General features: G+C 33.8%; 1 protein-coding gene across 9 annotated transcripts in view; it reads right to left on the bottom strand.

Moving 5' to 3' along the window:
• The window catches only part of RPGRIP1L (RPGRIP1 like), a 66,090-nt gene continuing 49,786 nt past the window's right edge, over positions 227–16,530 (bottom strand). For all 9 annotated transcript variants that reach the window (XM_021408375.1, XM_021408369.1, XM_021408377.1 and 6 more), the window contains 4 exons: positions 16,074–16,257; positions 10,298–10,382; positions 5,685–5,818; positions 227–2,433 (listed from right to left, as the gene is read on the bottom strand). In XM_021408375.1, the coding sequence (XP_021264050.1) occupies positions 2,330–2,433; positions 5,685–5,818; positions 10,298–10,382; positions 16,074–16,257 (507 nt within the window). In that variant the 3' untranslated portion in view covers positions 227–2,329. The remainder of the gene's footprint in view (positions 2,434–5,684; positions 5,819–10,297; positions 10,383–16,073; positions 16,258–16,530) is intronic.

Below are 16,530 nucleotides of genomic sequence, written 5' to 3'. Positions count from 1 at the left end.
ATGCTTAGGAATCTGAGGCGAATTATACTTGTTAATGTTGGAGTCACTGAGAACAGTTAACACAATGTAACCAAATGTCAACTAGAATATTTTGCAGTAACTTACCAAAGAGGTCTGTGTTTAATGAATATACGAATGCTTGATTTCTAAGTTTTCAGCTTCAGATGGCGAAGATTAAGTGCTAAGGGTGTTACTGTAAACGTTTAAGTGAGATGAATATCACCGATTTTCTAATTTTACCACATGGTTTATTTCAGAAGAAAACAAGCACCAGTTACATAGCTCTCCTGCAAGTCAGTAAACAGTCACACACAAAAAACTCAAGACAATTTGCTTCTTTGTTTATGTGCAGGATATTTAGTTTGGTTTGCAAAGTATTAGAAGAATAATAAGAACCTCCTGGCAGAATACCGCAACTAAATTTCTAAAAAGCCACTCAGTTAATCTCAGCGTTGAATCTGGCTGTTTCAAATTATTGTGATGTATTGTAACAGTCTTATTGACAATATAGATGTAGAGAGCCAAAAAAAGCTAGAAATAGTGGCCAAAATGATGAACTAACAGCCAACCCAAATGACAACAAACATATGGCCATTAACTGAAGAATGGAGGGGTTTAGGAATGCAGCTGTCTGTGGTCTCCTGAAAGTTCCAGAGGAAGGAAATACTGCAAGGATTGGCAAAGTCTGGGTGAGCAGTACTACTCCTGAAGACAGTAGGTCCTAAAATGGAGTCAACCATCAGTTCATGGTGGAATTTAGAGATTTCTGTGGTCAGAGTATATTCATTCCAATGGCCTCATAATGTACATCAACAAATTAATATTGTATGGATGTCATTTCAAAGCCTACTGAAGATGAAGAGCCATTACTGAAGCCATTAGAGCACAGATGGTTCAAACTATATGCAGATATTCATACTTGCATTTCTGCATTATAGCTGCTTTTTTTCCCCTCCTGTTGAACTGTAATGAATTGTCTCATAATCTATTCCATCTTCTTGCCATTAGCAGGCTTTGAATGTTCACAAATAGGAGCAAAGAACTCATTTTCCAGAGCTTTAATCACACAAAGAGGGAATGACTAATTCTCTAAATGAAATGGTCTGTGATCACTGAAGCAGAGATTTAATATATCACGGCAAATTAGGTAGATTTTAATAAATTACTTATCTCTCTGAATACTTTACATATGCTTATGAAGAAACATAGCCTGTTTGCAAACAGTGGAAATCCACTGCACATAAAATCCTTTGAAGAAAATGACAAATAAAAAAGTAAATTAAAAAATGAAATGTATTATATCCCCGTTCTCAAGAGACAATCCTTTTGCAGCGCTGGTTCACAGCTCCATTAAAAATATCAATTAAATCCTTCATTGAGATTGGTTAAAAGCTAGAAAATTAACTTTCCAAGATAGACACTGGTTATTCAGATACAACAACTCATTCCGTGTCTGATATAAGTTCTAAAAGTGACAGAAAACAAATGAAAACACAGTCGCTTGTCCCCACAGCTCAAACTAGGTGAAGCAAAATCTGATACCTTACGGCTTCTTTTTGTGCTTTGACAGATGTTGGCTGAAAGTAAATCTTTTACTGTATAGAGAAATTATTGTGCCTGCCCTCCCCCTACTTCAAATCGTGGTAATCATAAACAGCTGATTATAATGTTAGCAGAATGGCAAAAGTTACTGGAAAAAAAGGTTGCAGTAATTTAATAAGTCTTCCAACTAGCCTCATTTTTTATATTTAATTGATAGGAACTGTATGCATCAAAGAAAACACATACTGAGATTTAATGTGCATAAAATGGATATTAGCATTTTAAAGAGGCAGATTAACACATTAATCCAAGTAATTTTCATATATTGCTTTTAATAAAATCTTCACAGTATAAAATTCTTAATGAGGCTAATCACAGGCATTCCATTTAGCGGGGTGATTAGGGATAACATAAAAGTATTTTTAATCAGTTTTCTAAGGCTTATGTTTTTTTTATTAAAAATTAAAAATTTGACTTGCATTTTTATTACTGTTTTATGTAGGAAAAAATGTTGAAAATGCAAATAAAGCACATCATTCAATCATGTAGGTATTAATTATTTACAAGACGTTGTCCACTGTGGAGAGATACTTAGCCTTAGGGGGGAAATATAAAAACAAACAGACGGAAAAGTATACAAAACTTTACAACTACAAATCAAGAGTCCTTTTCATATAAATTATACATTAAATATACTCCAAGAATTACAAAGATCTCATCTTTGAAGCACTATCAAGTATGTATTTACAGAAGGAACTTCTGTAGGCAAACTTCCCTTTCATGCCTCCTAGTTATCTTCGCATTCCTCATAGACCGAACGCAGTGCATGGAGGGCTTCCACTGTTACTTTGAGCTTTCCAATTACTGCACTATCATCTTGTGAATCAAAAACTAGAAAGGAAACATCAGAAAACAGCATTAGTAATTTCATGTAAGGCTTTGGTTTTGTTCTGATAATTTTGCTAAGGATTTGGACAGATTAAAAGGCACCTAGCATATGCTGAAAGAACAAAAAATAGCTTCCAGTTCTGGCACTCAGCCCTACAAGGTTTATAGAGAAAGCTCTCAACCAGCTTTCACATTAGAAGTAGTAGCTGGTGCTCAGCCTACTGGAAACAGAGCACTCTAAGAACTAGAAAGTGCTTCAACAGAAGCATTTGTGTTGGAATTAATTTTCAAGCTAAGAGAACTTTCAGTGTGAAAACTGCCTGTGCAAACTGTTTATTTTTCATAATACATAAATACAGATATTCAGACTTCAGAATCCAAGCTGTTAAAGACATACATATGCATGTATACAAATAGCACTAAGTAAAAAACATACAGATGAATGTAGTTTGTACAATGTGCATATATTTTGTACAATGTGCATATATGACCAGGCCAAATCAGCTTTGAGAGTTATCAGTACTTAAATGGTAAATTGTTCTTTTCCATTTGGTGCAATGTAGGTTTCTACGTGCTGTAAAATAGCAGAGTGTAGACAAAGATGGTATTTACCCTAGACTAAACTATTTAACTACCTTCATCTTTGTGCGTGTCTATTTTAAAGGAGTATTTAAACATTTTATTTCACAGAAATTAGCTAGTGTGATTTACAATTGCACTCTTCTACAGTATCTACATAAGCCCTGAGGGCCACATTCTCTGCTGCTTTGATTAAAAACATGCTAACAGTCAAGAATGAGGTTACTTCCCATTCCCGCATAAAAAGTAATGAGGCTGTCTAACGTGACTCTAGGACGGATTTGACTTAAACCAAATAATCTTGACAGCACATCTCCTCAGAGCAACGTGTACAGCAAAGAAATGACAAGGTTACGTATTTACTAAGTAGATTGGGATAAATACTCTGGGAATGTGCAGTGATACTGCATGCTATAACGCCCAGGCTGCTGAAACAGTCAGAGTAAGCTCAGGGAAAGAAAAACATAGGATAAACCTTCCATCATTTACTTTGCTGACACAGCTATTAGAGGACAGACAGGAAGCTATTCCTAGAGATCCAAACAACTTTCGTATATCCTTAGACAAATCATTCAGTGAACTGTCAACCTGAAGAGGAAATTTCAGTGGAGATCATTCTTTTTACTTATAAGAATTGTAGTGTAACTGTAATTGATAATTGATAATAGGAAATAATATTAATTCAGTTTTAATATTGTCAAGCTATCTCTGAAACATACTATCACATGCCACTGTATATGCTCATTTTCATCCAGTTCTCAAAAATATAAAAGAAGTTTAGAGCATCTAACTTTTAAGAATTATTAGAATGGTAGCATCCCATTGCCTTTGGCAACGAAATTACCTTGACTCCATATGAAAAAGATACTAACTGTCAAGGGTGTGTGTTTTAGTTATCAAGTGACACTAGAAATCTCCCTTTTGGAATAATCCAAACTGTTTGTGATGAAAAAGAAGCCAATATTTTTTTAGTTTGCTTTTTCAGAAAATCCAGTTCACCAAATAACTTTGTAAGCTTCAGTAGCACCTAACTAAGAAACAAAATTAGTATGTGCAGGGATGGGGAGAAATGTGCATAAGAACGAGAATGAATATATTTCTATATTGCATTATCATTTTCACAGATAAAATGGACATAAAGTAAAAAAAGTTTGAATATCTTATGACTGTAGGAAGAAGTGTTCCTCTCAAAAGTGAAGCAGCTGGCATTACATAAAGATGATTACCTGAAACAACTAATACTTAACAAGTGTTATTCCTGTTTTAATAATTATCTCAGATTACAATCAGGAGTTTTAAAAGTTTTGTGAAAGGTGACTTTCAAGAGAACAAAATTACATTTACGTCACAAGTCAACCTTATCAAATGGGAATTATGACAAAACAGCCATAAAATCCTGGAAAAAAAAAAGCAACTTTCCAGCAAAAGACTATGAAATACCTTTTTGGAATAAATACACATCTGTATAGCTACTTGGAGAAAAATTATCAATGGAAAAAAATTAAGTGGTTCAGTCACAGAAAGAACTGCATCAAATCCGTGTATTATTTTTCCAGGATATAAAAATTTAATTCTTCTTAGAATTCTCCTTATTGTATTCCTTGAACTTTAATAAATACTTTCAGTATTTTAGTAACAGCATGGATGCAAATCATGCACGATAACAGGAATGGATAAGAAACTATTTCTTTCCCTCACTAAGCAGCCCCCCCATCATTCAAGGTATGGCAATCAGAGACACAAGTGTAGAAGAAGTATTAGTGCAGCATTTGACCAGGACTAGCTACAATTCTTGCTGTTGTTCAGACTGATTTGCAAGCACAGGCACACTACTTCTGGTAATCATGCTGACTCACTTACCTTTACAGGAGATTAACTGTTAACAAATGTACTCCCAGATTATTCTTTACTTAGCTTTACATAACAGAGAATGAGAATGGAGCTGAGCAGGTAAGGACAAAAATGCACAACGGACAGCCCTGTTCCTGCTACCTCACAGATCAGAAAAGGCTAAGCCAGACATCTATTTTCCTTCACTATAAAAAGTCCAAGTAACCTTCTCAGCTTCATAAAAATGTTATCATCAGACACAGGAAACAGAAGGTTCCACACCTACTCACCTCATCTTGCTTCAATAAGTCACAGTGAAAGTTCAGTCACAGTTTGTTACAGAAGAATGCTTACTTTAAACTGCTAGAAATGAAATACTGGTGGTATTTCATTTTCACCAGAGATGTGTTTTGTATAGAGAAAGCAAACTTAAGGTAATCTGTGGATTATAAAATCACTTCAAGCACAATAAAGAAATTAGCAATGCAGTATTTATTAACACAAGTTTTAATAACAAATGGATGAAGCATATTGTACAAAATAAAGAATCGTAGTAAGTGGGCATGTCCTGAAAGTTTTTAGGTTTTTTTCAACTGATTATTATGAACTGAGTATGTTGTCTTTTATTTTATTTCCTTTTCCTTTTTTCTTCAAATTATGTTTTAGGTAATAACAAGGTTATACAGTTTTGAAAAGTTTGTAAACTAATGGGGAGGCCTCTAGTTGATATTAAGAATTTCTTATTCAGACAGCGTCAAACTACTTACACAATACAGCTTGAATTTCTTGCAATAAGTAACTATTGGTTTACATAAGGTAATAATAAAATAAACTCTAAAACTTACCATTAATATCTTGCTCTATGACATCCCTTTCTTTCTGGAATATCTCTCTCAAACTGACATAAGCAAAACCAATATCTTCACATTCAAGATCTTGTTCATCTTCTGGGGGATCACTAACCACTGTAAATAGTAGGCTAAGCAAAAAAAAAAAATAAAAAAAAAATAAAAAGGTATTTTTACCTTCAAAAGGGTTTGAAATTAACTCAAAAACATATAAAGAAGGTAAAAAGGCTCTATTTCACCAGTTAAGCATAAATCAGATCTCTTCATTAACAATGTGCAACATTTTCAATAAAAACAATAATTTGAAAGACCCTTTCTATCACATTTTCCCTCCTTCTTTACCATTATTTAGCAGTACTAAAAGAAAAGAAGTCACTTAATTTCTCTACCTTTTTCCCCATTCATAAAATCATGTTTATACCTACATACTTCTGGGCTTTTAGGAAAATTCATTTACACATTTAAAGTAGTAAGGTTTTTTTTTTTTGTTTGTTTGTTTTTTTTTTACACTGCTGTCCATACAATTCAAGCTGCTTGATGTGAAGAACTAAAAACAATTAAACGGCAATAATACTTAGTTTAGATTAAATATAATCTCTGTAGCATTGGCTAAGACCTTTGATAGCAAAGTTTGTAAGAGAAGTTCAGCTGCTTCAGTCAGGCCACACTTAATGAACTTGTTTGGGCTTAGATGTGGAGCACACTTATGAAGTAAAACTTTTCAGCTGTCCCCAGTTCTAGTGCTTCTGTTTGCAAAGTAGTCTTGGAACATGTTAATTGGATTCTTTGTGAACTGGACAGAACTAGATATGCTCCAGAAGTAGCCCTAAAGTATTCTGTTGCAAACAGACATTCAGTCAATGGGATCAGCTAGGAGCATTATGAATTCTGAAAACCATCCCAAAATCTATGTGCAGTGAATCTCAGACCATTAGCAACAAACACTTTGCTCTAGAGATTCTCTTCCACTGCTTGATAACACAGACACAGACTTAGTAAATTCTAATCCATGCATTTTTTTGGTTTTATAATGAGTGGCGTGAGACATGAGATAGCTATTTGAGAAAGACAAACCAAACCTAACATTTCCTGGATCTCAGAAATACTAACTAAATTCACAGAAGACAGTATTTCCAAACACCAAGAGCTAAGTTTTAAGTTGAAAGTTACTGGGAATTTTCACACCTCCTTTAGAGGCTCAGAGTCCATATTCCAGCCAAGAACACATTCTAGAACAAGAACAGGAACTTAAAGATGATTCTCTCAAAACAGTATATTTCTAATGTTTTACCGTGAATTCACCTTTTAAAGCTGGAACTTACACTGCCACTTCTCCAGCACTCATTCCCTCAATTCCTATTTTATCTTAACTATTCTGTCTCTGTTTTACACTTAAAAAAAACAAGAACAAATAAAATAAAACAAGCAAACAACCCCCCAGAAAACTAGCCATGAGTACATCCTGGACATGGCCTATGGCTATTTATCATGATGCTTAAATGAAGCAGCATGTCTGTGACACTAAATGTCACAGACCAACAACTATATGAAATGTTTGCAGTTTTGTGTGAACTTAAATTACACTCATTGTATCCAAGTACATTTTTTCATTTAAACATATAATTCCAGTGTTGTGCTGGAGCTGCCTTGAGTTAGTGGCTTGTGCTGAGGCCAAAAACACCGAGATTGACAAAATGACAGGAATTCAGACTTAACTACTTTTTTTTGGTATGTCTTGGCAACATAGTTAAAACAGTGAATGCTTCTGAGTTTTACAACCTAAAAATGTTACCACAAGCATGATTCCAAATGAGTAACAATCAAACACGCAAAGTCCAACTCCATAGGAAAGACTACCTTAGACGAATCATAACCAAATCATCCTAAAAGCCTTTCAACATAGTAACAATGACTGCAAAACACTTTTTCAGCATTTTACTTTTGTGCTTGGCTCTTAACAATAAATATTTATTAATTTCAATGTTAAATATTTGTTTCTAGCTAAAACCAGATATCTACTGAAAATAAGTGCTGTTTTAAAAAAAGAGTTCTAGAGGCAATGGAAAATATGACAGATATTTCCAGCAACAGGTGTCCTGATTGAGTATAATATATCAAACTAAAGACTGGGGCACAGAGCTATGCAGGAGCAGAACTGCCAAAACTGAAATATTGAACCGAGTAAGATAACTTCTAAACGAAATAATAACAAATATATAACTCTCAAAAAAAAAAAAAACCTCAACACCAACCAACAACAGAAAACTGATAAATTCAGTGTCAATGTTATATCAAATCAATTGGAGAAACCACCCAAGCAGTGAAAGATGGGGAAAACAGTGCTGGATTACTTTTCTTATTTAAGATTATCAACTACAAATACTACAATGTAGTGCAACATATAAAATGTTGTATACTGGATATTCTTGCATTTTCTGCCAATAAAGCCATTTATTCCATTATGGAACCAAAAATAAGATTTCTAAAAACCCAAATTTAAAATTATTCCATATAAAGACATTAAATTTAAAGGAAAGCCAAGTTTCTTCAGAAATCTTATTTTTAATGAACATCAAACCCCACTACTAATAAATACTTTCCCATAAAAATGCTATGTCAACCTGCTTTTATTTATTTAAATGTGTCAACTTAGAAAGCTGTGAAATTTGTTATTTTCAGGGCAATGCTAGCTTACCTTTCAACTAAGGGACTGAGCTTTGCTTGCAACTTTGTCTTAGTAGTAATTTAATTTATTATATCACTTTTTTCCCCCAAAGGCTGAGAATCTTTATTTGTTTCAAAGGATATTCTTTAAAATTACTCTCCTTTTGGAAGAGAAAAAATGATCACATGTAACGTATCTATTTATGTTCTAATATGGAATTAATCATTTCGAGTATCATTTCTAACAACATTTGTGACAGCGAGTTCACCTGAAAACATACTGCACTGTTTAATACACTTCATATACTACCACTGTTCCTGTAATCTGGCATAGTACAAACATCAATAACATGTCAAGCTAAAGCATGTTGGGGCAATTTTCAATGATATTTACATCCTTTAAAATTTGGTTTCCTGAACTTTAAACCTTAAAGTTAAGTTCAGTTCCTGCTTCAGCTGAAAAAGCTCTGATATTAGTTTGTTAGGCCTGTGATAGAAAACATGTGTTGAAGATGTAATTTGGCCAGGCTTAAAAATGCACAGAGCTGAAAACATTTGTTGCATAACAATCCTTCCATAAATGTTGTTTCTTGGTGGTACTCTTGCTAGGCTGAAGTGGGGAACTGCTCTATGATGGGCTTCCTGCCTTGCTGTTTAGTCAACACAGAACTGAAACTTCACGCAATGACAACACATAAAACAACCTACCTAGTCACATCACTGTGATAGTGACAATAAGAGATGAATGCTTCTTTTCCAGAAGAAGAGATTTCTGCAGTTGTTGTACCTTATTTCATAAAAAATCTGGACTTTTCAACACAATGTTTCTACATTCGATTTGGTAAATATTTAGTACAGATATTGAAGTATTTATTGGTGAAATTGCAGACTAAAAGACTAGTTAGTTTCCTTCAATGCATTATCTCCAAGGAAAAGAAAGAATATTTTGTCCTTCTTATCATTAAATTCTCAATATAGCATATTACCCACTTTCCTATTCTATATGATAAAACTGCTTGCTTATGTTTTTTTGCACCTGCAAATCTCAGAGTTCTTTTTGTGATACTTCCCATTCCCACAAGGATCATTTCATGGTATTCCCTGCTCCATTTCAGTAAAATCTATTTCCCGGCAAAGGCATGAAACTCAACTTTCGAGTGGAAATAGAATGAAGAGGGATCACTCTATCCTACTACTGACTGAATCTATGACTTGTGAATAAAAAGTATTTTAGAGGTGGACAAGTAACTCCTACATTTCAAATAGAATCAAGAAATGTTCCCTTTTGCAAATTAAATAAATCTTTAAATTAATAATGTTTTTTTTCTTTTTAAGATTCACCTTCAAGAGTAAACAGAATCAATATTTGTTATTCATTTACTCAAAGTAACGTTGAATAAGAGCTTATTCAACAAAATGAATAAACAAATCTTTTATTATTAGCTCAGCCGAGACTAACTTATACTCTTTATGATATGTATACATATAATAGCTGACTGCTAAATCAAATCATAAATAGCTTTTTGGAAATTCTAGGGCTAAAGAATACTTTCTAAAACTTTCACACTCTTTTAATTCTTTAAATTCAGAAAGCAAAAGATGTACTACTCTGCTAGACGCGGTTTTAAAATTCATTACTGATAGAACGCTGGTGATAGACTCACTCTCCTGCAAATCAAGGTTGTTAACAAAAACCAAAACATAGCAGTAAACACATAGTACAACAATAAAGGAGACTGTGATATACCACGTCACACAAACCTACTCCAGGGAAGAAATGCTATCAATCACCATTTCAAAATGTAGACATCGTTCCCAGCTGAAACAAAATTCCTCCTAGTTCATTAGTTATGTCAGTACAGTCAAGAAACAAGACAAGCCAAAAGGCAAACCTTAAGCATTCTTTATAAAGATCTTTTATGGAGTTTTTCAGTGCTAATATGTACCTGTCAGTGTTTAGATCTGGCTTTTGAAGTATAGACTTGAGATACTCTCTTCTTGCGCGATTATTTGCCTTATCCACGTGTATCACTGCAAAGCAAATTAGAATTAATATAATTATTTACAGACTATTTTTCATCTTCTAGAAGAAGGATCACGAAGAAAAGAACAAAGAAAAATAAACATCTCATTCCCTTGTCTCTCCTAAGGAAAGGCAATAATGCTAGAATCAAATTTGAAAGGTCATGTGATCTAATGGCATGTCACTGGCAGGTTTATGTGCATACTGTCAAAAAAGATACAAGCAGCATCTAAGCATGCCACACAGCTGTCATTTTCTGTTAATGGCAATAGCAGTCATGATTTTAAAAGCCAGTGGTCTTTACTGCTTTGTATTTGAAGGGATTTACTGCATTTTCTTCCACTGAGGAACCTAGTGATAATGATAACTTATGGCAGAATGCTTGTCCTTTTTGACAGCTTCAGTAATTTAATCCTCCTTTCCTGCCACAATATTTCAATAAGAGGAACAACTAGACCAATGGACTGAAGAAAATCCACAGCCTGAGGAGTGTGTGCGAATGCTCTGAAAGCCATCTAATGTTTTCCTTTAAAATACAAACACGTGAACCAGCATCTATTTTCTTTTACCATTAATATGACCTACAGCAAAAAACAGTCTTGCTTTGGAAAAACAATAAAATAATAAAAAACGGAGTTCAGGAAATTCTTTAAGAAGTTTTTTGGGAATCTTGTATTAAGAAAGTAGCTTCTTTCTTGCACGTGGTATCAACCTACAAGTATTATAAGAGCTTAAACTACTCCAAAGGATTATAAAAAGTCTGTATGGGAAAACTGAAAAGCAGTGTTAAAAGAATTAGTAATGTAGCTGCAAAAATGTTAGAGGACATAGGTAGAATGGTAGCTCTGAGAAATAAATATACCTCCTAGGAACATTTTTCTTTTGAGGGCAGGAGAAGAAGTTAGAAATTTGTCTCTTTTTAAATTCCATAATCTTTATTATTCAAGTGCCTCACTCTCCTCTAGTAACTCTTTCATTATAGTAAAAAAGCAGCCCAAGAAAAACCCCACCTCTCTTTCCCTCTCCGTATCACATTAAGGTTTATTTCCCTACATGTTGATATAAATCTTTGAAGGACTTCATCCCCTCATATGTTATCCAAGTAAACTTATTTCTATAACAGAAGTTACTAATTTTACCAAGAAGCAGAGTACTGGGATATAGACATACAAAACAGAGATAAGAAGGCTCTTTCCTTGCAAAGGAATTTCTTGAGGGTCATATCTCTATCATGAAGTTCTAGGAAGCACATCTTGTAAAGTCACTGGTTTTCCCATTTTCTCCATAGCCGCTCCTCAACTCTTAGGGAATTATTATTAGAAACTTGTTACTTAGAGAAAATAGCCAGCTCCTGAATCATGCAATGAAAGCAATCTGCAATTCAGCACCTTTTCCCAAACTAGCAGGGAAAAAAGCATTGGTGTTTGGAATCCTAAGTTTCTACTCACAACACGGTTACTTTCTCGGGCAGGTTAAAAGAAGCTGTAACCGCCATCTGCTGTTCTTTTGGCTAAGTGCATGACTTTCCACATGTGCTAGCTACTCTCATGGCAAAGTACTGCTGGGGCCATCACAGGAAACGACAGGAGGCAGCAGGGAGACAGATGGACAGCCAAGGAACTTCAAAGGAGCAGCCACATCAACAGATTCTTCCCTTCCCCAGAAGAATTCAAACTGGAATTTCCTAAGTTTGCTAATCCTGTATCTAGAACAATTTTTAAATGGAAGTCTACTTACAAAACTAAAGTTTGAACTCAATGGAAAGATTCAGGCTAGCACGTAAAACATTCAACGCAAGAACTCTTTTCAAATCTGGGAAAAAATGATTAACCATAGCAAAAAGAAACTTACATTTTTACACAGTGATGAATAACTTGCTTTCATATCACCTCTTAGTACTGCTTGAACTTAGAATTATAACGTTGCTCCAAGGCACAGAACATCTCATATTTCTATCCAGTTAATTGCAAAAATCATTCAACATTAACTAGTGACAGTTTGCAGCTAAAATTATAATTTGTAAGTTCTTCCTAAAGAAGCACCACAGTCTCAAAAATTACAACACCTCCGAATCTTACTAAAAGTCACTGCAATTCTAAATAACAACATAGCTGGTTGTGTTATAGTATACTACTTTCTTAATGCACTTTCCAATAGAGCTAAACGTGTATGTGAGAAAGCAGAGAGAGGTTTATCACGATAAAGGAAAGCCTCATATTGTGTTGAGCACTAAATGGAGAAAAGGAATAAACACTGCGAAGCACATCTATGTTTCTGTTTTAAGTTTTAACACTCCTTTGGTCTCTTTATACTTCTACTTCAAGGTTGTCCATATAATCACAAGTTAACTGAGAAAGCTTTTTGATTAGTATAACGCACATAAAACCTTTGGGATATTTTCTAAGTCTTCCTTCTGCTGCTGCCTGTTCTCTAAATTCATTGCATACAGAGAAGATGACATATTTCAGACCTTCTATCCATCTTACTTTCTACTAACTTCCTTTCTATCTCAGCATTTTCACATTTAATAGAACAGGAACGTTTTTTGTTAACATTTATGAACTAACTTCACCTTGGTAATTTAAGTAACTGTGGCTTTGATAAGAAAAATATTTCTTTTACTGAAATTAAGACGGTCAAATATCAACAAATGCCTTTACATGTGAGTATAACTGGGCTTTTTTTTTTTTCTTGAAGCAAGTTACGTCTCCCTGTGTCTTTCAAACAGTAAAGTTACCATTACACTCAATTTAAAGCATTAACTGTGATGTAACTGTGAGTAAATACACAACAATGAAACCCATCAAAAGCATGAACCCTTCCTTTTTACCAAATTGCAAAGATAAAGTCATGGTACAAGCACAACTTGGGAAGCTCTCCTTTTCTTTGAATTCATAGGATTAGGGTGTTTGGAAGCATTCTTGCTATTCTGATAACTCTTTTCACCGCTAACAAACACAACAGCTCCTCCGCTCAGAAATTACAGCACCAGTACGTATAAAACCTATGTGAAGGAAAATCAAGACTTATGCAGTATAATCCTAGAATTTTATAAGCCACTTGTTCAAGTTCCTATTCCAAGACCTTGGAAGAAAGAAAAAGATCTTCTAACCATTCCTAGTGAAGAAGTCATAGTCAAAATAAACAATTAATTGAAGTTATATGTTCTAACTACTTGTGAAAAGAGAAATTGATAGGACCTTATACGTCCAGATCAATTAAGATCTATCTGCTCTATTGCTTTTCAGCAAAATTTCATAAATCTCCTTGTATGTTCCATATGAACCAATGAAAGAGAAGGATGTGTAAAAGATACAGAAACAATCTGTTTTTTAAACAAGAAAACTAACAGAGTCTTCTGTATCAGCTGAGACATGTTTTAAACTCTCAAGTTGCTCCAAAAAAAAATATTTTTAATTAATGATTTTAGGATACTTATGGACATATGCATTTTTTTCTACGCAAAATCTAGAAGACTAACTTTACTTCTAAGCGCAAAGCACATTTCTTTCTCCTCTTTCAAATCTCATTTTTATTAAAGAAAATATTCAATTAATCTCAAATATTCAAAATGCTGAATTCTAACTAGACATAGTAAGACTGTATTAGACAAATAAAAGATGGCGTTAAACTATAGTAAACACACATGCAGATTTCATTACTATTATCTTACTGGCTTTCTAACTGACTATATCAAAGAGTAGACTCATTTCCCCCTGCCCCCCACCATGTGCAAAGCTAATTTTAAGCAGAAATTGGCAGACCAACATCTAAACTCCTCAAATAACAACCATGTTACCATAATACTGTGGAATACAATCCTGGAGAAATTAAGACCAAAAGCACTTTCTGATATTTATTTGTTAGAAAATTTTAAAGTTTAAACAGTTCTACAATTGCAAATAGAGCAGCAAATACAAGAAAAGCAGTTATGAAGCCAAATTCTGATAAGCAGAAATAGTACAACATAGCACTACCAGTTCAGAAAGCGTTAGGAATTACAGACTCTGCAAAGCATGATAGTGTCTTCCAATATCACAGCTTGAAATATATTTAAATTTCATAATTGTCTGAAGGCGCTGAAATTTCATTCCTTATTCATCATGGGTTCTTCTTTCCCACTTTTATCTGTTCTAACTTCATTAAGTTTTGCAAGTTGTACTTGGGGAGTTAATAATTAAAAAATCTAATATTATGCTTAGATCATATCCAAAATACACAAGAGTCACAGGACTGGGTAAGAACTGCTTTTTTAATGCAGTCCAAATATTTTTTACATGCAAAACAATGACAACTCAAAAACAAAGAGAAATTAAGTGCTACACTGCTTTTTCTGGCTTATAGTGTTATTTCAATGTGGTTTTCAATAATTGCTTCCTATCTAGCATATCTGGCTAATTGTTTACAGCAGCTAGCAAGATGAAGATTGTTAAACTAAAAGAAAGTTCTTATTTATCTGATCCCTTATTCATATGTCTTACACGATGACATGACTTCCATTTGTTTAAATATAAGTAAGCCCCAGCGAATGAAATCCAGTCTGTAGTGTTCTCTAATTCTTGTTTTTTGTTTTTTTTCCTAAAGCCATACAAAGATCAGTGTCTTTCTCAAAGTTACAGAAATTAACTTAAAGCATTTTAACCCACCCTCTATTTTCTCTCATATGGACATTTGCACAATTGCGAAGAAAAACCTTGACGTGACATCTACGAGGGATTTCAGTCTTCATCTTGGGAGTAATTCAGTAGTTTATGAATATTAGAAGGATATAAGTAAGTTAATGGAATACAATCTTTGGAATCTCCTTCTAAAAATCAGAATTATAGGTGTTTGCAGTTTTGAAGATCTGTGATATGACTTACAAAGCCACTTTAAAAATAAAAACTACTTTCAAAAGAATCCTTAATATGAATGTCTCTATTAGTGGTGTTTCCCAAAAAGAAAACTGATTCATCTTCTCCAGGATACTCTCAGTTAAAAATGCATTACTTAATTAAAGCTCAAGACAACATGAAGCACCCAGACTGACTCTTAAATGTAATAGAATTTAATAGCCAAAATGAGGTTAATGAAGAAAAAATTGAAACGCCATGAAATTGCTGGAAAAATGATTAATAGGAGCTATTCCTCAATTATTTCAATAGTTCTTTGGATGCTATTAGTGTAAGTTACATTATGTACTGAGAAACCATTTTCAAATGCTTTTCAGAAAATAGCATGGAGGATACAAGATTAAGTAATTTGAGGAATACAACAAGATACTAGCATTAAACACTCTGAATGAACCACTTCAAAAAGTTCACATTAAAGGAATACTGAATGATCCCAAGTGATGGTCAAGTCCAATTTCTCCTTTGAACTGCTTTAGTTGTTTACAGTTATATGGAATGTTCTTCTGCTGTATCATCAGATACCAATAAAGATATCACTTCATCATGTCTTTTCAGAAAGAATACGTAATTTGAGTTATATGAAGTCTATTTTTAAAAATTCCAGACTAACAGTATGTTTAAATATGTTGTAGTATCATCGTTTCTTACACAAGCATACTTCAGTGGTTTATTTTATACTTATGTATAACTAGTACACAGATAAATCCAACTATCGTATAAAGGACATAGGCTCTACTGATAGGCTTTAATTTAAGAGACAGAATTTTAAAAAGGAAATAAACCTGATTAGAAATTCATCATACTTACCACTGCTATAGTTATAGTGAACCCTTTGTCCACTTGCTGGTTTTGGAAGTGACACAGGGGTCTCCTCTGCAATGAAATTGTATAATCTGCATTCTACAAACAGTTGCCGTATTGTTTCATCTTCTGCAATTCGCGACTCAGTAAGACCAAGCGATATAATTTCAATCCGGATTTTTTCAGTTGCCTATTTGAAGATAAACCACAAATACAAACTATTTTTCATTTCTTGAAGTGTTAACCAAAACCAACATATGCACATGTAAAACATTGGGTGTTTAGTGTAAACACTGATTGATTGATTTTGACATGGACACAATGAGATTCTAAAGCCCCAGGGTTTGCAGTTGGGAGTACTGCAGCAACAGATACTGATTTACAATTGCTGTTGAAAACATTTTTTTAATAGTCATACTCTGCTAAAGAAGCAGCAGCTAAGGCTATCTTAATGTATTAATGA

This window comes from Numida meleagris, chromosome 10, assembly GCF_002078875.1.
Source record: "Numida meleagris isolate 19003 breed g44 Domestic line chromosome 10, NumMel1.0, whole genome shotgun sequence".
NCBI lineage: Eukaryota > Metazoa > Chordata > Aves > Galliformes > Numididae > Numida > Numida meleagris.
Note: the sequence above shows the minus strand (reverse complement) of the source record. Positions and strands in the feature narration are given on the sequence as shown.